At 31.1% G+C, this 22,430-nt stretch overlaps 2 protein-coding genes across 2 annotated transcripts; both read left to right on the top strand.

The window, feature by feature from the left end:
* Positions 1 to 16,002: 16,002 nt before the first annotated feature.
* On the top strand, positions 16,003 to 19,063 carry LOC108458341 (uridine nucleosidase 1-like). Its single transcript, XM_017757697.2, has 9 exons — positions 16,003 to 16,356; positions 16,763 to 16,878; positions 16,961 to 17,020; positions 17,213 to 17,395; positions 17,493 to 17,597; positions 18,025 to 18,121; positions 18,223 to 18,330; positions 18,447 to 18,582; positions 18,679 to 19,063. The coding sequence occupies exons 1-9, from the start codon at positions 16,236 to 16,238 to the stop codon at positions 18,785 to 18,787; spliced, it is 1,035 nt and encodes a 344-aa protein (XP_017613186.1). The 5' UTR covers positions 16,003 to 16,235; the 3' UTR covers positions 18,788 to 19,063.
* A 1,339-nt stretch (positions 19,064 to 20,402) lies between these two features.
* LOC108459727 (uncharacterized) lies at positions 20,403 to 20,933 on the top strand. Its single transcript, XM_017759130.2, has one exon. The coding sequence runs from the start codon at positions 20,437 to 20,439 to the stop codon at positions 20,755 to 20,757; it is 321 nt and encodes a 106-aa protein (XP_017614619.1). The 5' UTR covers positions 20,403 to 20,436; the 3' UTR covers positions 20,758 to 20,933.
* The last annotated feature ends 1,497 nt before the right edge of the window (positions 20,934 to 22,430 follow it).

The raw sequence follows: 22,430 nt of genomic DNA, 5'->3' as shown, positions 1-22,430 counted from the left end.
CACAAACGTGTGGGATCTTGGGTCAGACCGTGTGATCTACACGGGCAAGGTCAATCTGAACTGTGTGAGCCATACGGGTGTGTAGGCCCACACGGGTAGGGCACATGGGAGTGTGAGCCCGATTTGTTTGAAATGTTCTGCGAGGTTGCACAGGTCGCCCAAGTCAACTGTGACCTGATTGTAGGGTCGGTAAGCATTACTTAGACCCCTATACTCTGATCTGATACTAAGATGTATGTAAAAGCATAATAATTAAAGCATGTGTATCTGTTCTGATTTGATGATGATGTTATGATTTGATATCTGCACATGAGCATGCCATATTATCTATGTTGCATTGCATTAGGTTGGGTTTTTTGTTGAAGAGAAGGAAGTCTGAAAGGCTATTAGCTTGTCATCTAGCAGCTATGCTACATATATCCGATACGTGTCGTATATAGTACCACTTGGTGTGTAGGGTTGGATGGGTTGATTCTATCCCCATACTTCGTGTGTAGGGCTGGGTGGGTTGATTTTATCCCCACATGGTGTGTTGGGTTGGACGGAGATGGTGTGTAGGGTTGGTGGGCATTACTGTTCTGATTGATATGTATGTATGTCTGTATGGGCTAAGGCCAGAATGTATCTGATACTGTTCTGAATAGGCTAAGGCCTACACTGATTCTGTTAAGAGCTCAGGCTCGATTATGACTATTTAACTGCTATCCGTTTGCATGCATGCTTTACTGTAGGGATGTACATACTAAGTTTGCAAAAACTCACCCCTTATTTTACTTCTCTGTCAGGTAATCCCCAGCAGTAGGTGGATCGATGTAGTGGAAGGGCTTGACGGTGACCACTGCTACATACACTCTGGTTTGAAAGGTTTTTAATGTTTTTATTATTTTAATTGCTATAGTTGAGAGGAATTATGTAATTTTTGGTTTCAGACTGTTTGGTTTAAGTTCGGAATTTTGAAATAATGTTTCTAGATTTTGGAACTGTAACTTTATTTATTCTTAAGCTTCCGCGAACTAAGAAATGTTTTCAAGCAAATTAATAAATATATGTTTTCTGAGTTAAGTAAAAGGTGGTAACTGGAACGATTTTTGGGTAAACACGGTTTTAAATACATTCTCATGTGACTTCGCCAGATTCAGCCATAACGTCTTGGCCGAGTTTAGGGTGTTACACAGCCGTTCTTGAAAATTCTCTCTAAAAAGTTTAAAAGAATTTTGTTATTCGTTCGTTGGTTGGGTGGATTACATAGAGGCCGAGACATTATTATTGCGGCTTGAAATCGACATCCCCGAAAGGGGTCCTATCAACAACCTTATACATTTCTTTTCAATTTCGAATGGTATATTTTCGAGCCTTGTTTCAACCCGATTCGTTCCTCGTACATGGATCATTGATTGGCGATCGTCGGAATAATTCTTTTTGCTGTGCCACGGGGCGTACCAGCCATCCAAAAAATTTATCTTCTATTTTATGTTCCACTTTACTGAAAGTCTCAAGAATTTCCACCTCATCCTTTTTGGGTTTAACAAAACTTTTTAGGCAAAAAGGTTCCTTTACGAACGACTTCGGTTCTTTACTATTAGGCTGATCAATTAATTCTACGAGAGTGACCACCTCTTGTAGAACTTCTTGATATTCTAATGTACTCATTAAAACCTTGAGCTAATTGATTTGGTTCTCTATGTTCTGGAAGTGGTTCTCCATGTTTACCTGCGAACGTTGAATTGTATTAGCGAAAAACTCAATTAAACCTTCAAGAGATTTACCTGGCTTAAAAGAAGGTGGCTGTGTGGGAGCATGCGAGCTTGGTTCATAGCCAAAATTGGGATAACCCATCCATCCATGATTATAAGTATTAGCATAGTTATTATATCTCCATTGTGGCCAATCGGGAAACCTTCTAACTGTATCAGCATGTTGGTTTGTATCGTCTAGAAGTATAAGGCATGAATAAATTGGGCGGTTATAATTTGCACATATGCCATATGCCTTTACATGTTGGGAATTTCCTAATCTCATTTGTTCAAGTATTGCAGTTAGTCTATCAAGACGATTTTCAAAAGTAAATGAATTTACCTTATTCACTCTACTTGGAAACTCTTGACTAAATATGAAGTATCATGAATATGCAGCCATGATCAAAAGTTAAGGATGCTAAAATAAAACAAAATAAAATTATTAACATGGATCCCTGGAAACGAAGCTAGATCAATAAAACCCACTTGAAAAAAATGAATTAGTAGAAAATGATAAGGTCGTATCCACAAAGACCAGTGATAATTTTATTTCTTTAACAAACGAGTAAAATAAAAATAAAAATAAATAAGAGGGTTTAGAATTCTCCATTTGATTCAAAAGTTGAATTTCAATATTCTTTAATGAATTGGTTATAGTTAGTGACGATCACCTAGTCAAAACTCTAGTCAAAGTAAATTCTCCATTTGATTCAAAAGTTTGATCATTGATGCAAAGATGAATTTCAATGTTCTTTAATGAATTGGTTATAGTTAGTGACGATCACCTAGTAACCTAATCTCTTCTCAACTTTTCTATAATCAAGACAATTGTCATTTATTACTTGCCTTATTGACAAACAACCTTATAATGATATCTTAGGAATTTAAGTTATCAATATCTTTAAGAATGATAAAGACTCAATTGTAACCAATTAATGCACAATAAAGGTTTATTTAAGTTAGATCGCATGCCCACACTACACAAATAATCATGTAGTCGTTACAAATATTAGAAATAAGTTGATCGGCTAATTATCTAATTGGCAAAGAAATCATTCTAAGCTATCAATACTAGTCAAATATTTAACAAACCTGAGCAATTGTAATTAAACTAGAAAAATTTCAAATACTAAAGACCAAAGAAACATTAAGAGCAATTCTATCTCATAAACTTGTAAAATCAAACTTCAAATATTACTTCAACTAGAAAAGAGGGTTTAGAAACCCATAAAATAAAGAAAATAAGATAAAATTAAGAATGAGTAGGTCTAAGTCTCTCTAATCTTAATCTAATTATGTATATTTATAGAGAAAAATAATATAATGGAGAAAATACAAAAATACGTTTAATTAAATAAAACAGAGTTCTTTCTAGGTTTTTTTACTATTTCAAACTTCTAGGCAATTTTTTTATATTTTAATGATATTTTTGGGCTTCATCCATGAAATAACTTGAGATAGATATTTGAATTCCCTTCGAATCGGTAAATTATGTGCTCAAAATGGGAGTCTGTAGCTCAAGTTATGGCCAAAATACTAAAATTGCACTGTGTTGAAAGTCCAAATTGCAAAAACTTGTCAAAAATAAACTATAAGCTCCTTTTCCTCCAATTATTCCCTAAATCAATAATAAATGAAATATAAGTATAAATAATATAATAAAGAACATAAATAGCATAATTCAAGGCGAGAAATATCACAAATAAATAGCAAATTGTGCACTTATCAATAATGTTAAAATGATTGTTATTTTGATTGAAGCATTGTAAGAGATGGAGTTGCTTTGACTCACATGTTCATTATGTTACAGGTGAAGATGATTTGTTATTCTTTTTTGTAATTTTTTTAAAACTAGGGTAGATAGAATAAGTTGTCTTGATAGGGAGATTTATTATGATGAATCTAGAAGGGGAAGAATTTATTTTTGTTGAATACACGTCCTACTCGACTCGGAAATGTAGATGAGAGTACTGTTGGTTGTTAAATAATTAGGATTAATTTCTTGATATATTTGTTTTCTTTTACTTTATTCTTTGTATTTTTTTTTATTTTTTTTTTGCTGTAAGGATTTTGTTAAAAATATCAAAGGTAGAGATTGTTAGTACACAATATTATTGGTCAACTTGTGGTACGAGTTGTGCTTACATGACAAACCACAAGTTATTTGTACATCAAATTTATTTGTTGGTATAGTTTTTAACTTTGTATTTATCCTTATGTTTATAATTATCTTATAGGTAGTAAAATGTGAGATATACATAGGATATTTATCTACTTGATGCAACACAATTAGAAAGAGTCCAAAATTACTTATAAGACTTCAAGATCAAATATATTTACTCAAAATGAAGCTTGACTATAGAACATTCTAGTTCAACTTATCACAAGCTAAAACACAAAGTTTTTATAAGCTTCAAACAATCGATCTTTGAGGCTTGTATATTGAATGTTTTACTTCATGAGAAAAAGAGAGGATTGTTAGAGTAATTTTGTGCTCATTATAAAGAACTGTGTTGAGTATTTTTTTTATCCATCTTTAAGTAATTAGTTAACAACCTTTAGTATGAGAGATTGTTTGGGGAGAGTTCATATTAAATGTACTAAGATAAGGCAACAAATATCTAAGGGTTTTGTTCTATTGAGCTTAAATCATTGCTTGTATTACGAAGTTTAGTAGTGGAATTCTTTTTTATACAAAAGGCCTTACAAACTTAGATGGTGCAAATTGCGTTACCAATTTACTTATGCCTTTTATAGTGTTTACTATTTGTTGTTCCAAAATACATACCCACAAAAGAAACAAATTACAGCTAGATTTACTTTCTATCTTTTTAATGGTAGAAAATTTCAAACTCGAATTACAAGTTTGTCTTGTGTTTTAAGTTATGAGCTCGTGAACTTGGGATCGCTTAATGAAATATTTTTAGTAGTTTAATCTCGATTTAGTCAAAAGTCTCAATACATGAACTAATGCATTAATGATGAAATGTACATTCATATTATATGGTGATTCATGAATTTGAGCATTCATGAACTATAAACATGCATTAATGTTATAACATAGATTCATGAATTAGGTACATTCTTGTATTCATTATTTTCATGTATTATGTATATTCATATATAGGTATTAAATGTCTAGAACCCCTAATTCTTATAAATAGGTGGTTTAAGAGATAGGGAAACATAATTTACAATTCATAATACTCTTAAAACACACCATTCAAACAATTTAAGTCTTATGTGTAACACCCCCTAACCCTTATCCGTCTCCGAAACAAGGTTACGGAGCATTACCAGACTTTCAGATCAATTACAAACAATAAATATATCATTAAGCATACATATCATGAATAAATCATATTGTCCCTTTTATGAGTCCTCGAGGACCAAAATACATATTAGGAACAAACCGGAACTTAATCAAAAACTCAGAGATTTTTTTTTTTGCGAAATTTCAAAATTTTTCCTAGGTACAAGGCTCACACGCCCGTGTGACCCTATGACATGCCCATGCTTCAAGTTGTGTTCTACCCTGTGTAACTCTCTAACTTACCTCACACAGCCAAGCCACACGCCCGTGTGATAGTCATGTGTCTCACACGGTCTGGTCACAAGCCCGTATGCCAGGCCGTGTGGACTCAAATTGAGCTTTATACTTCAAGTTTACCAACCCTGCAAAGCTTGAATAACAAGCAACTCAAAATCCAATTGTTCAACCAATCCAAAACACAATTAAATTGTAACGCCCCGTACCCGAGACTGTCGCCGGAGTCGAACACGAGGTGTTAATAGACTTAATTCATTACTTAAACAGCTCAAACAATTTATTTTTAAAATTTTCAGTCAAGCTAGCAATCTGCGTCATAGTCGCTTAAAATTCATATCTCGAGTTACAAAACTCAAAATCCAATTCCGTAAATTTTCCCTGAAACTAAACTCATATATCTATTTAATAATTTTTTTATAGAATTTTTGTCGAGCAAATTAGTACAGTTTATTAGTTAAATTCTCCCCTATTTTAGAGTTTGACTGCTCTGACCTCTGTGTATTACGAATCAGATATCTCCCTGTACAGAGTTTCAATGACTATGCCGTTTGTTTCTAATAAAACTATACTCAATAAGGAATCTTTACATATAAATCATGACTTCTAATTATCTTTGAACAATTTATGGTGAATTTCCAAAGTCAGAACAGGGGATCCAGAAATCGCTCTAGCCCTATTTCACAAAAATTTAAACATGTCATAAAATATAACTCATATACCTGTTTTGTTCCATCCATATGAAAATAGACTCATAATTCTTCAATTCCATATATTATTCATTATCTAATTGTATCTCTACTATTTTTAGTGATTTTTCAAACTCACATCACTGCTGCTGTCTGAATCTATTTTATGGTAAATTTTACCTATTTCATGGTTTCCATGGATTAGCTAGCAATTTAGCATACATAACACCAAATATGATCATGATTTCCAATGGCTAATAATTACCAAGCATTTCCATACCACTCAATAACCATATCATAAGACCATATACACAAAATGATTATAATGCTATACATGCCATACTCAAAATATACAAGCCATTATGCCAAGATGGTATACGGATAGTGTGAGCGTGCCTCCGACCGTTTCCGATTTCCGAGCTGGCTTGTCAAAACTACAAGGAATGAAAAAGAGGGAGTAAGCATAAATGCTTAGTAAGTTCACATGCAAATAGAAATTAACACAACTATATAAGCAAACATAAAACATCATTTGCATACTCATCAAGAGACATTTATATCACATTTTCATTTACCATCTTATCATATTGTTGTTACATTGAGTTTTCAACTTTGAGGGTTAAGTACATACTGTTCAAAGTATTCATTTCACAACACTTACCAATATGTCCCTTTCATCTTGAGTATTCCTCCATTTGAGTAAAACTTTACCCGTTGAACACATCGGAATATAATTCGGATACATGGAAAGTTTGAACATAAGTGCTACATATGTAGCCAAGCTACCATGTAACCCGCCCATAAGTGAACTCAGACTCAACTCAACGAGCTCAGGCGTTCGCATCCATAAGTGAACTCGGACTCAACTCAACGAGCTCGGATGCCTAGTTACATCTCTCGAACTCGGACTCAACTCAACGAGTTCGGACATTCGCATCCATAAGTGAACTCGGACTCAACTCAACGAGTTCGGATGCCCAAACATCCTAGTGACATGTCACTTGTATCCTAATCCATTCCTAAGGTTCAACGGGACCTTTTCCCGATCATGTGTCTCAACCATCTCCTACGGAATGTCGATACCGATACTCGGTAGTATTTCACATTTTCCAAGTATATCACATAATTTGACATATTATCAAACAATTATCACGATTATAATATTTCATAATAATTATCATATCATTTAAATAACATAAAAACATTTAAAATAATAACTAAGTTACCAACATTTACATATGAACTTACCTCGTATGCGAAAATGGCTACTTTTACCATTTTGTCCACAACTTGGTATTTTCCCCATTTTAGTCTGAATTTCAGTTTTCCTTGCTCTATCATTTAAAATATAGTCTAATTAGGACTCACATTATTCAAATTGACCCAAAAATCATATTTTTTCAAAATTACAGTTTTTCTCCTAAACTTTCACATATTTACACTTTTGCCCCAAAGCTCGTAAATTAAACTTCAGCCTATTTTCTTATGCTTTATGACATGCTGATCATTTTTCCCTTCTATGGCAACATCAAATTCTCACTCTAACATGTACTTATGACTATTAGGTATTTTTACCGATTAAGCCCTTTTGCTAGTTTTCGCTTAAAACCGAGTAGCACAAGTTGTCTAACATAATTTAAAACCTCATATTCTATCATAAAACACCAAAATACACAAATTTAACCTATGGGTATTTTTCCAAATATAAACCCTAGGTTAAATTATTGCTAGCATAAGCTAAATCGAGCTAGGGACTCTAAAAGCGTAAAAATCATTAAAAACGAGGCTAGAAACGGACTTACAATCGAGCTTGGAAGCTTGAAAACCCTATCCATGGTTTCTCCTTGCTATATTCGGCCATGGGGTTGAAGATGAGCAAAATTGGCTTTTAATTTTTATTTTAATTCATTTTACCCTAAATGACCAAAATGCCCTTACTACTAAACTTTCCAAAATTCCATCCATGTCCAATTTTTGTCCATAGACTTAGAAATTGGTAAAATTACTCTTTAAGGACCTCTAATTAATAATCTAATTCAATTTTATGCAAAATACTTCTAGAACACAAGTTTTGCAATTTATTCAATTTAGTCCCAAATTTCAAATTAAGCACTTTATGCATAGAATTTCTTCACGAAATTTTCACACAATCATGAAATCATATCATAGACCTCAAAATAATTATAAAAAAAATTATTTCTATCTCGGATTTGTGGTAACGAAACCACTATTCCGATTAGGCCCTAATTCGGGATATTACATAAATGCCTCAAATACATACCAAAATCTTCAATCTAATGATCTATTCAAAGTATCCTAATAGTTATTTACATATATTGCTAAAATAATTCATTTCAACATCAAATAAGATAATCCAAATTTTTCATATCATTTTAACCAAAATTTTACCTTAATTCATTATGCGCCAACTAAAAACATTCCATATCAAATCTCAACATATATATAACTAACCATTTTCATATTACAATATCATATACAATCATTTTCCCAAAATGACATTCATTTGATAACCTAGGTACATGCCATTACCAAAAGAAAAAGTACTTCACCATGTTTTTGAGTTCGGGATCGGTTTTGGATGCTGATTCAACGATCAAATTTTAACCTAACCTGCGCACGGAAACAAACCGTATGCTGAGTATGAACTTAGTGGTATTTCTATAAACCGAATGCTTGAATAAAGTGATAATGCATATATATATTTAAACTATACAATATCAATAATCATCCAATAATCACTTTATTTTCCAATCAATATTCCATTTTAATTCAAATTCAAAATCAATCAATATCATTCAATATTAGCCAATTGTTCAATACATTTGTACATCCCCATTAATATGACTCGGACTTGGACGGATACACAAATTCAACCCAAACACACCAGTATGGCACTCAGTGCCTCATCGGCTATGCCGAAGTAAAATAATACGGTACTCAGTACCTCATCGAATTTATCCGAAGAATTAATACGACACACACAGTGCCCCATCGACTCAAGGTCGAAGAATCCCATAACTCATTCAATCCTATGGCATGCCAACTATATCCGACTTAGCCCGACATTGTTAATAGGGTTCCAATTCACTTTCAAATTTCAATCATCAATATTCACAAAAATCAATTCAACTTAATTCAATATCAATATTACAATATCAATTCAATATCACAATGCTAATACTCACCTTATTTCACTTACCATACATATTAAATAATAAATTCAACAATTAATTACTAAGTTCGGATTATAAAAATACAAACCGTATTTTCGAGTCACTCCTCGTTGACTTTTTCTTTCCCTTTCTTAGATGGAGTTTTCAGTACCACGTTAGCTACGGAAATTAAAAAAATTAAAAATTATCAATACAACACAATATCAATTATTTCAATTTATACTCAACTTTTACCTAAATTCCAATTTAGTCCTTAAACCGAGACTAACTTTATTTTTCCCAAAACTAATTTCATATTTTCATTTTAATTCCCACTTTAAACTAATTTCAACACTTTAATTTCACCATAAAATCCTAATTTTGAAATTCTTTCAATTTGGTCCCTATTACTCAAATCTTATTATTTGTTTTACAATTTAATCCTTTTTTCACTTCTAACTTGAAATTCTATCAATTTAACCCCTAATTCATCAATTTATTCAACATGAAAAATATCTACAAATTCACTAACTTTCAAAATTTTAGCATAAATCAAGTAGTATTTTGTTCTAGGACTCCAAAAGAATCAAAATTACAAGAAAAATAGCTAAATTGACTTACCAAATTAACTTTGAATCCTTAGAACCCTAATTTTCCTTTTCTTTTTCTTTCTCTTTTATTTCTCTCTTTACTCCTCTATTTTCATTTCAATTCTGTTTGTTCTTTCTTTTTGTTTCCTTTATTTATTTATTTAATTATAGTTTATTCATATATTTAAATATTAAGTATGTATTTAATATAAATAAATATATGTATATTATACATACACATGGAATTATATTTTCCATACATTTGTTTTGTTTCTTTTATTTTATGTCATTATATTAATATAATATAATTTTTAATATAATTTAATAATTTAATAATAAAATAATATTTACTTATATAATAAGTCAATAAGTAATTATTACTAACTTATGTATTTTATTTCACCACATGTATTTCACTATTACCACACACTTGGAACTTATGGCTTAATTTGACTCTTCTCTATTCTATAATTAAGCTTTTATACTTTATTCAATTTAATTCTTATACCTAATTAATCTTAATTCAAACTAATTCACCTAACCAAAAACCAAATTAACCACACAGCTAACTTTATAAATATTTTTAATAAATATTTACGAATCCGTTTTACGAAACCAGTAACCCAAAAATGTATTTTTCTGATACTCGTAAATTTTGGATCATTACATTGAGATTTTGCTCTCTTCCATGATTAGCTTCTTAAGTATGTTGTTATTATTCTTGTCTACTCTAGAGCTTAAGGTTCGATTATCATGGAAAGAAAATTGAGTAAAATTTCATACATTCTTGTTCTTGTGAGATGTGTGCAATCTTCAAGGTAATTTTGTAAAAATTATATGAGTCAATTGCATCAAAATCGTGTGCACTAAGTGACAATCAATTTCATCTTAAAAATAAAAGGTTTAACTCCGGGCAAGAATGTTAACTTCTCCATTCTTCAACCTATCCTCAACAAGTAAGTTTGTTATTTACAAGTAAGTTGATCATTATCTTTGTTTTAACAAAGTTTTTAAATGCAAGAAAATTCTTGAACAAAGGTTTATAAATATACAAAATTACAAAAATATCCTAACAATTTTAAGGTGAAATTTATTTCTAAATTTTATTTATCTACTTGTTTCTTGTTGAGTTACTTTGTAATCAAATCAACATTTTAATTAGATATCATATTGATTATTCGTTTTTATCAATATATATATATATATATATATATAAGTGATGCATGGCAAGGAACTTGGAAATTTCAGTTAGTAACTTTAAGAGGCGATAGCAAAAGTTATATTGCTGAATAAAAAAATTATCTTTAATAAGGTCATGTTGATAAGTTAGAGGAAACAAGGGAAGCAATTTAAAGTACCCTACAAAAAGTTTGATAAAACACTACAGGAACTGTGGAAAAGAAGATACTTTCCTTCAAATACCTCAAATATATAGGTGTCTTACTGAAGGAGTAATATATGTTCTCAAAAAGCTAAGTTAGTACATATAATTATGAATTATGTACTCATTATACATGTAATTGTGCATATAAATTTCTTTTGCATAAATCAAGGATAAGAGTATGTTTTATGTTTGATTTAACCACACCAGTACCTAATCTTTGAGGTTAAGACGTGCCTATTTTAATTTTTGAATAAATAAATAAAAATTATCCGTAATATAGTAAAATAAGGAAATAAAGTGACAAAAAGGAAAATTTTGAGTTATGTCAATATTGGGAAGTATATTATGATATATTAATTCAAAAAAGGACTAAATTGCAAAGATGAGAAAAGTCTTGTTGCACAAGAGTAAATACTCAAAATTTAAGGGGTTGAAGTGTAAATATAAAAAAGTTGAAGGACTAATGATGTAAATATTTTAAGGGTGGAATGATCTAGAAACCAAGAAAAATTGATGAATTAGGACCAAATTGAATAGGTGAAAAATAATGAGGGACTAAATCGTAATTTTATCAAATTAAGTGATGACTCAAGGATGAAATTCTAAAAGATCATGAAGGGCAAAATGGTCAATTAAGTAAGAGAGAGAATTCTAGAATGTAATGATTATGTTGATGATATTTTAAATTAATTAATTAGATAAATATTATTTTATTAATATTTTTATGAGATATTTATTATTATATTATTATTTATTTAGTATAAAAGGAAGGAAAAATGAAGAATTATCATCACCTTTCCTTTCCCATGCAAACCCACATAAGAGAATAAGAAGAAAAGAAGTTTTCTTTCTTTACAATTTAGTCCTTCCACCAAAAATTTATTATTTTCACCTAAAAATTGAAAGAATTTCCATAGCCATCAAGAGAGAAAGATAGCAAGGAGATGATGGGGAGCAAGAATATCAAGTTGGATTCAAGAAATAGAAGCTGGAGGAGAGAGAGAAATCAAGTTAAAGATTGAAGTCAATAAGAAAAGGTAAGAACATCAAGATTTCAATATATTTTTAAGTTTAATATTATTGAAAAAGCATGGAATTGATGTTGATTTAGAGTTTTCTTATATATGGTCTTATGTTCTTGTCATGTTAGTGAAGATAAAATAAGAGAAAGTGATGAGAAATAGTGTAGAAAAAGAAAATAAAGGTGTTATAAACATGGTAATTAATATCTTGCACTAAAACAGTTCTGGACAGCAGCTGTAGTCTAATTTTGAAAAATCACCAAAAATTGTAGAAATCGAATTATAGGATGAATAAAATATGAAATTAAATATTATTGAGTCTAGTTTTTTATAGAAGAAATTATGTAAGCAATGGAATTGTAAACCATGAGATATAATAAATTTTGTGAGACAATGTCAGAATGATTTCGGGTTCCCCTATTCTGACTTTTGAAAATCATAAAAAATTAGATAAAAATAATTAGTGGCTTAAATTTATATTTTTAGAATCCTAAATTAGTCTAGTTTCAATAGAAATAAACGGGAATATCATTCGAATTTTGTACGAGGAGATAATTAATTTTTAGTGAAGAAGGGTCAGAACTTTCAGACAGCAGAACAGGGATAACTTTAAAGAATAAACTGTACTTATTGGCTGAACCAAAAATTCTGAAAATTTTATGGTAATAAGATATATGAGTATAGTTTCAGGAAAAATTATCGAGTCTTAATTTTGAGTTCTATAGCTCCAGATATAAATAATTTAGTGACTATGACACAGATGGACAACTTGAATATTCATAAAAGTAAATAATAAAGATTATAGATAATGTTACTTACAAGTGTGTTATATACACTAAGGATGTGTAATGGAGAGGAGGAGGAGGAAAATATATATGAATATTCAGCTAGCATGGCTAATTTGCATGTTTTAGGCTTAAGGACTAAATTGAATAAAAGAAAAAACTTCAGGGGGCAATTTTGTAAAAATGTCAAAATGACCAAATTGAAGGGAATGAATTGTTTTATTATCTAAATTAATAAATTGAATAAAATTTTCAATTTAAGATTGGGTGAAAATTGGAAAAATGGTAAATTACCAAAATGTCCCTGAATCTTGATATTTCTGTAATTTCGCTAGGTAAGTTCGTATAACTTGAATTATATTCTTAAACGCTTGAAATGTATTTTTTTTATATGAATATGATTTGAATGTTCATTGTATGAAAATTGATGAAACATTAACATATTTGATAAAAAGGGGAAGAAATCCCGATTAAATGAAAGGAAAATTCGATGGATCTCTGAAAAGGAATTGACGGTAAAAAGGATCTAGCCCGGACGGGTGATCCTATCCTGATATAGCCCTCCCGAAGAATACGTGTAAATGGATTTAGCTTGGACAGGTAATCCAAATTAGGGTCTGAATTTAGCCTGGACTGGTAATTCAAATCCAAGCTCATTAGAGTAATTGTCGTTGTAGGATTTAGCTTTGGACTAGTAATCCCGACAATACTCTATGAGTTTATATTCTGAGGATTTAGCTTTGACTGGTAATCCCTTTGTAAGGATGAGGTTCATGGAGTGTGCTCTCGATATGAAATGTGTAAGACCATGGTTGAAAGATACCATGGCAACCTGATATGAAATGTGTAAGACCATGGTTGAAAGATACCATGGCAACATGACGGGAAATGAATAAGACCATGGTTGAAAGATACAATGGCAACGTGACATGAAATGAATAAGACCATGGTTGAAAGATACCATGGTAACATGACAAAAAATGAGTAAGACCATAGTTGAAAGACACTATGGCATCATGTCAAAGATAAATAAGACCATGGATGGGAGACGCAATGACATCTATTGAACAATTGATATTCAGGTAATATGTATCAGATGACGAATGGTTACATGAAATGGTTGTGTAAAATGTTTACAAGAACCGGTCATATGGAAACATATGTACAAAATAGTTGTATGAAATAATTATGAAGATAGATAAGCGAAATAAGAATAAGTACATGGAATATAATTTATGTTAAGTTTGATATAAATTTTACGGAATAAATATACATAAAATATATGGAAATGATGGAGCATGAAATATTGATATAATGAACTGATTGATATATACTTATGAAGAAACGGTAAGAGAATGATATGTTTCATGGCATGTACATATATGATTATCTTTGATATGTTGATACAAGGAAATTATGTAAGTAAAGATAATTATTAAACTCAAGTGTGACATGTCGAGAAATTAAGTATATCAATATTGAATTTATATGAAATATGTGCAAGTATACTAACAATGATGTTGTTTGACGCTTAGACAAGTGTCAAGCTATTAATTGAATGGTAACATGTTTAATTATAAGAAGCATTGAAATGGTAAGTACTTAGATGAAAATAAAGATTTTGCGAAAATTTTTATGATCCTGATTTAATTCTGGTTAGTTTTTAATGTATGTTTGGGGCTTCAAGGGCCCAATAGAGAGACGTTATGATTATCTTCAAAATATGAATAATAAATGATCAGAATTATCTAAAAATGTTCAGTAAACTCCGGTAATACGTCGTACCTATTCCGGCAATGGATACGGGTAGGGGGTGTTACAAAATGTGCATTTTTAATACATTTTTTTTATAATTTTTGGGATTTTAGTTTTTAGTATATGGTACATGGAATGTCACATCAGTATACTTGTCCGGATGGTACTTCATATGTTATTGTAGATTTTATCAGTCACGTAAGTGTCTATTAATAATCAAATTGATTAATGACAGTTTTCATTATCGGAAGGGCCTAACTAATTTTATTTTAGTAATTGAGAGCTGAATTGATTTTGTTTTAATACTAATAATTTTTAATAAATATTTTTCAATATTCAAAATTTAATAATAAAATAAAAATAATTCAAAAACCAATTTAATAATATAATAAATAATAAAAATTATTTTTATCAATTTAATTTTATTCTAAACTCGTACCTTATATATATTCTAGATAATAGTTCAAATAAATAAAATTTATATGCGTATTATATAACCATAAATATTACATAGAAATAAACAGAAGAAAAATATCACATACAAATTCATATGCATATACGCATCATATAATAATATTAATTATTTAAATATATTATATAATCCAAATACAATATATCTATTAAAACAAACTATATGGATACAATTTTAGATTATATAAAACAAATTTATATTGTGTAAATATGATGCAAAATCATAGTCTACAAATTTATCGTGCCCAAAGTCTTTTATATTGAATTTTCTTGGCCGCCAATGTTGTGAAATTGAAGCATTCAGTTGTTTTGGAATTTCAATATATCTCATAAATAATTCTCAACCTAACAATTCTGTACACAACTTGTTGTATTAAAATTGTTAATTATCTATGTGGTTAAGAATTCAATCATTGTCTTAGATATGGAACAGTTTTAAAATTTATAATAAATATTTATCCATTAATCAACATATAAAATATAGATCATTTATCTCCCAATTATTAAATCTTTCTCATTTAAATGTTGGTCACAATTCCAATTTAATAGTTACATATGAATCTTGATGATTATACATAAAGGATAATATAAAATAGATGCATCATCATCAGCATCGTCTATGAAATTGTACCTTCACCCAACCAATGACTACTTTTTTTAAAATTAAACAACAGGTTGTCCTCCCTTTTTCTGAATAATTATTATTTCTGCTCTGATCCCATACGATACGGTCCAAGATTAGGACCACTCACATTAACCCACGTTGCCATTTACCATTCGCTGTTACAAATCAATTATGCTGACGTCAGCATACCCCCACCTTAAGGCGCTTTAAACTAGTATTAAAGGAGGAAGTAACATCATATCCCATAAACCAAAATAAAACACATCTTTGTTTGGTGTTCTTCTTGGGGGGACTCTCTGTTGGCATCGCAGAGCGGCCTACCTCTTCCTCTTCCTCTTCCTCTACGACAATTAAAACAAGAAATTCAAATCTCTCAATTGTTTTTTTATTCACATCCATATTCATTAAAATCTTAGATTAGATTATTACCACTTTGTGTTTTTCTAATTGCGTTGAATATGGATTATGAATTAAAGAAAGATTGTCACGATGGAATTGTCGTTAATGGCGGAAGCGATGCCCTTTTACTCTCACATGCCAACAGGAACAAGCTCATTATCGATACCGATCCCGGGATTGGTCAGTTTCGCTCCTTTTTATTTATTTACTTTTTCTCTGGTTGGCTGTCAATTTAGTTGCATAAACTAGAATTATAATGAAATAGGAAACAATTTTACTTTTTCAATTTATATTTGTCCTTGGAGTTTTACTTCGGGATAAGCTATAAAGTTTGATTTAAAAAGCTACGTTGACTCTCTCTGTCTATATAGAAAAGTTTTATTCGAGGGGCGTGTGATGAGATCTATATAGGAAAGTTTCGGGTTTTGATATGTATATAATGAAACCGGAAAATTTTTATTAAATTATACAAGGAAGTGAAAACAATATGGAGTGGATTGATTGATTGGCAGGATTAGATATGTAGAGATTTTGTTTGAGTTTGACCCTGAACAATGTATGGATGCGTTTTTCATTTGATTAACAGATGATAGCATGGCGATCTTTATGGCATTTCAAAATCCAGAATATGAGATCTTAGGTTTGACCACCATATTTGGCAATGTCCAAACCGAAGATGCCACTCGTAATGCCTTACTTCTGGTACGTGCTTCTCCTTTCTGGTTTTCATATCATTTGGAATACGTTCATGATTTTATCCTCTTTTCGAGGTGCAAAAGGATAGTGTGAAATCGCAGGGCGTCCTGATGTTCCTGTAGTACAAGGCAGCCCCGAGCCGCTTACGGTAAATGCTTCAGTTTTCCCTTTCCTAAATTACAATGTAATTCCATGGGAATACTAATGGGCCTCGCTGCAATTGTTAACTTGCTTTATTGTGCTTTGATATTCTTCCTTTTTTTTTTTTTTTTTTTTTTGGGGGGCAATTACTATATCTTTTATTTACCATAGCCTAATTGTGGTTGGTTTGTTGGAAAAGGGTGGGAGGCCGAATGTTGCCGACTTTGTTCATGGCTCTGATGGACTGGGGAATATATTCCTATCTCCACCAAAAACTAGCAAATCTGATAAGACTGCCTCTGAATTTTTAGTTGGGAAGGTTTCTGAATATCCTGGTAAAGTATCTATACTTGCACTTGGACCACTCACAAACTTGGCACTGGTAAGACCTTGCTACTCTCTTATCAATTTCCTCCATTTTGGTTATAGGCTTCGCAGGTAAGTGCTTAAACACAGTTTCTCTTTTTTTTTAAATCCAGGCAATCAAAAGGGACTCTTCCTTTGCCAGCAAGGTGAAGAATATAGTTGTACTTGGTGGCTCATTCTTTGCATTAGGAAATGTAAATCCTGCTGCTGAAGCAAATGTAAGCACAAAAGGATCCTAAGTTTGTTTCTTACTACAAGCTCCATATTATCATTCTTCTTTTTGGAAAAGTTTAGTTTCCAAGGACAAGCTACAAGTTTTCGAAGTTGACCTTGTGTTTCTTTGAAAGTATTACTAATCTAAGGTCTTTCTTGATCGGTCATCACTTTATTAGTACTAGGGAAGCTGTCTTGAGTGTTTAATTCATTTTGGAGGGGAAACTTCCTTTTCAGTTGAAAACTTGTTTAATTTCTTTTGCTCGGCTTAGTCAATCCCTCGATCTCATCGTGATCATGGTCTCGCCTTAACCTTTACAAGATTGAGTTGCAACCGGCTAGTTAGCAAACGACATTAGTTTTCACTTGAGCAACCCTCCATTAAGCAACTCTTCTGAATTTATTTGTCTGAATTTATTTGTCCGACTACAGATATATGGGGACCCTGAAGCAGCTGATGTTGTGTTTACGTCGGGAGCAAATATCGTTATCGTTGGACTAAACATTACTACCCAAGTCCTAATGGCAGGTGAGAACTTAGCTGCCATTCTTCTTCGTAAACAAGTTTCATTTGCTTTTATATTTGAGGTAGTCATCTTGACAATGAAACATCATCTTTTTATCCGATAGACGTTGACCTCCTCGAATTGAAGCAATCAGGGGGGAAATATGCTCAGGTTCTATGTGACATGTGCAAATTCTACAGAGATTGGCATGTGAAGTCCGACGGCATACATGGTAATATTTTGAAATCACCAACTGGTTTTCTTGTGTTTCCTCCTCACCTTCTGAATTTTATTCATTTTAAGGGAGTAACAATGAAAAATTTTAACAACCAAAAATTTTCGTACCAGGGATATTCCTCCATGATCCTGTTAGTTTCATGGCTCTAGCTCGGCCCGATCTCTTCACATACAAGAAGGGAGTGGTGAGGGTCGAGACGCAGGGCATATGCAAGGGGCATACCTTGTTGGATCAAGGATTAAAAAGGTATTCCATTACAAGTATTTGCCAATTAGTATTATCATAAAATGCAATTAGATTTGCTAGTGTGGTTACTCATGTTGGTGATATGATTTGGTGCAGATGGAATGAAAGCAATCCATGGACAGGCTATTCCCCAGTATCCGTTGCATGGACAGTCAAAGTGGATGAAGTCCTTAATTATATTAAACAACAGTTGATGAAACCATGAAACAAAAAGCTGGAAATACCCACTTGACAATTAAAAAGATGTCCTCAAGATTAGATCACCTTTGAAATTGATCTCTGCTTAAAGGTCCCTTTGTAGTTTATTCCCTTCTTGCTTTACCCATTTCTGGGGTTAAAAAGCTAATAATTGTTCTCATATCTGTTCTTTAATGGGAACAGAAAAAGGGAACATTCGGTTCGATCCTCAACCAATCAGAAACACTGTAAATGATAAGCTTCATTATAGATATTCAATGTTAAGGTCGGGATCTTACTCCAATTCTTGATGCATTGCAACACAATAGCTTCAAATTTCTGTTACTTCCTTGTTCCATGCAAATATCTGTGATCCTTGCTTTGACCATTGGGATCGAATCCACAGTAAAATTAGGAGACCATGCCTATAAAAACATGTCATCTTATAACCGTGGTTTAAACTTTTTCTTGAAGTTGTACAAATTCACGATGGTACAATTACAAGTACATACAAGCCTGACCAACTATAGCTGTATCTAGAATCAATCAATATAAAGCAGAGCGGATGAAGAATTAGACAAAGGCATAAAATTTAAAGAGAAACTAGGTAAAATCTATTGAAAGTATATGCACATTGTGAGAGAAAGATCTACATATTGCAAATACAAATGATGGAACTCGAATCTAGGCCTTCAAAGTTCAAGGCGTTGGCCTTTGCCTTATTGGCTAAGTTTTAAATACTTTCGTTCCATTTAAAAAAAAAAAATCTCTAGTCCCTCTCAATTTTGATATTAAGCAAATTAGCTTATAAAAAAATTAGAGCAATATAATTCTTGTCAATTTCAAAACTGAGCAATTAAGAACAATTAATCATGAGATTAATATTTTTTTGTCAATTATACATAATTTTAATTGATATAATAACAAATTTAGCACTCAAAGTTTATACATTCTAACAATTTTGTCTTAATTTAACAAATTCAGTCTGCAACATTTATGTCAATGTGTAATTGATTGTTTTAAATTAAGACCTAATTGACAAAATCATTGAGGAGTAAATTTATTATTATACTAATGTACAATTAAAAGAAGACATCAACGTTGAACTTAGTTACCCACTTCAAAAAAATAATTTCCATTTTTTTTTGGATTTGGTTACATTGAGCAATGAGTTGGATTTGTAAAGGGGAAGGAAAGTTTGGAGGATGTTAAAATTGTGTCGCTGTTTTCTTACCCACGTTAACTCATTTGAGTGAGTTATGAGATTGTTGTGAATTTGGAAGTCGAAACAGCGTCAATCTTTAATTGTAGCAGGGATTGTTCAACTGTACGAAACCGACCACTTAATGCATATAGCTTTTCGGCCAAGGGTCAACCTTTGCATTCATGTTTGAGATTATAATTATGTCCATTAAAACCACTCAACGCAACAAGTTGAAAAAGGCGAATTGAGAAAAGCAGTTAAACCAACTCAGTTAGGGGAAGCTTCTTTTTTATCAAAAAACTTAATCCCTTAAGAAAAGCAAAGCAGTCAACTACTACAATGAGAGAACCGTCTCAACTCCCGCTAGACACTGCACCCACTCCAACCACCTTTAGAAAACCAACCCCGTTTCCTCAAACCTTATTTAGAAACCCCCCCCCCCCAACCCCCAAACAAGACTTTAACTGAAAGACATGGGTTCAACAAGCAGTGCAATGGCAGAGAAGGTTTCTTGGTACTGCGCATTGCTCATGGCAGTGATGCTGGTGATGAGCTGCTGCCAAGAACCGAATGAAAGGGGCGAGGAGGGAATGATGCGGATGGTGCACCAGTCCAACAAGCCATGCGATGAAATATACGTGGTTCGGGAAGGGGAGACTTTGCACACCATCAGTGAAAAATGTGGGGATCCTTTCATTGTTGAACACAATCCTCACATACATGACCCGGATGATGTTTTCCCTGGCCTTGTCATCAAGATTACTCCTTTCCTTTCCACAACAGGTAGACCGTAGTAGACTACTTCTTTCTTACCACTTTCAATCCTGCTTTGCTCATTTCCCTTCTTTAATTTATATCTCGCTTCTAAGGAATATATATGCCGGGGGAAATGTGTTGTATTGAGAGGGCATGTGATTGTTATAATTAGTAACACTTCCTTGTTAATGCATTTTTTTAGTATCCTTTTAAATTCCTCATAAACCCCTAATTGAAGGATATTAGAGGCTTAAATTCACCATTTTTAAATTGTTCTTATAGCACTAGTACCAATTAATTTTAAAAATGTTTCATGTTTACTATTTAATTATATACTAGATAAACAATAAATAATGATATACAAATTAATAATAAAATGTAAATGTAAATACTATATTGACATAATGTGTTGATAAAATTAATATTTTATTAATTTGAATAATAAGGGCTTAAATCCCTTCACTGTATTTTTTTTATAAAAACTGAATTTCCCTCATTTTATAATTTCTTTAATTAAATTGTTACCTCATTAACTCGTAATACCATCTTGAGAATATATTATTTATTATACTAATGTTGGTGTATAGTGTATACCTCACACCCTCTCAAATGTCATCCTCCAACAATCTTTAAATGGCATTAGTATCATCTATACCTTAGCTAATAATAAGTTGACACTGATATATTATTAGGTCTTTGGCCTTTATTCCAAAATTATACACCATCTTATAATTTAATATATTCAAACTAACAACTTGTTTAAAAATATTTAAATCCATAATTTTTATAATTCAAAATAAAATATTTTTAATAGAATTTTTTATAAAAATTGGAAAATAATAAGTACGTAAAAGCTATTTATTTTATTTTTATTTATTTTAATATTATATTATCTTATAAAAACTTTATATTTAATTTTTTATTTTTATTTAGAATAAAGTGCAATATTTAAAAATTAAGAATATAATGTATAATATATATATTTTATAATTTAAAATCTATATTTACTCAACAGTTTAATTATATTTTGTAATAATTTTAAGTAATATTATTAAACATTATTAGAACTTTAATTTGGTACTTAAATTTGTAACACTTATTTTTTAGTTTATCGAACAACACTTAAATAAGAGACAATTAAGCACATTTATATCTAAAATTTTCATCAAATATACTTAGAATGATCAAAAGAAAAATAAAATTTAAATGCAATCCAAGTTAAAGTAAGTTAATTAAATAATTATATATCGTTTTTGGTAGGATTAATAACTAACTAAACCAACGAAAAATTTATTATATGTTGACTTTTTATTAAGATGAAAGCTTTGGATATTTAAATTTAAGTTTAATCATATGTAATTGTGATGTACGGATGTCTATTCCACATATATATATATATATATATATATATATATATATGAATTCTATGCAATTTTTATTTATTGTGTTTTATAGTTGGTCAAATATATATTTCTGAATGTACTATAAAACTCTAAAAAATATAAACATGAATTATTAAAAATATCAAAATTTATATAAATATGATGAAGCGAGACTAAAACATGAATGATCATATCCAATTGGGCATGAAATATTAAGGCAATGTATGAAGATGGCAGCAGGCTGAATGGCCCAATTCCCCTATAATTTGATTTTACTATTTTAATTTCGTTTCATCATACTACTTAAATGTTCCCACTCAAATATTATG

Source organism: Gossypium arboreum, chromosome 4, assembly GCF_025698485.1.
Source record: "Gossypium arboreum isolate Shixiya-1 chromosome 4, ASM2569848v2, whole genome shotgun sequence".
In the NCBI taxonomy this organism is placed as follows: Eukaryota; Viridiplantae; Streptophyta; class Magnoliopsida; order Malvales; family Malvaceae; genus Gossypium; species Gossypium arboreum.
This window is presented reverse-complemented; position numbering and strand designations above follow the sequence as displayed.

Bases quoted from the DNA above. Each gene is read 5' to 3' on its own strand.
- LOC108458341 (XM_017757697.2), top strand. From the start codon at position 16,236: ATGGATTATGAATTAAAGAAAGATTGTCACGATGGAATTGTCGTTAAT. The intron at 16,879-16,960 runs GTACGTGCTTCT...GCAAAAGGATAG, and splicing joins CTCGTAATGCCTTACTTCTG to TGTGAAATCGCAGGGCGTCC. The intron at 18,331-18,446 runs GTAATATTTTGA...TTTTCGTACCAG, and splicing joins GAAGTCCGACGGCATACATG to GGATATTCCTCCATGATCCT.
- LOC108459727 (XM_017759130.2), top strand. From the start codon at position 20,437: ATGGGTTCAACAAGCAGTGCAATGGCAGAGAAGGTTTCTTGGTACTGC.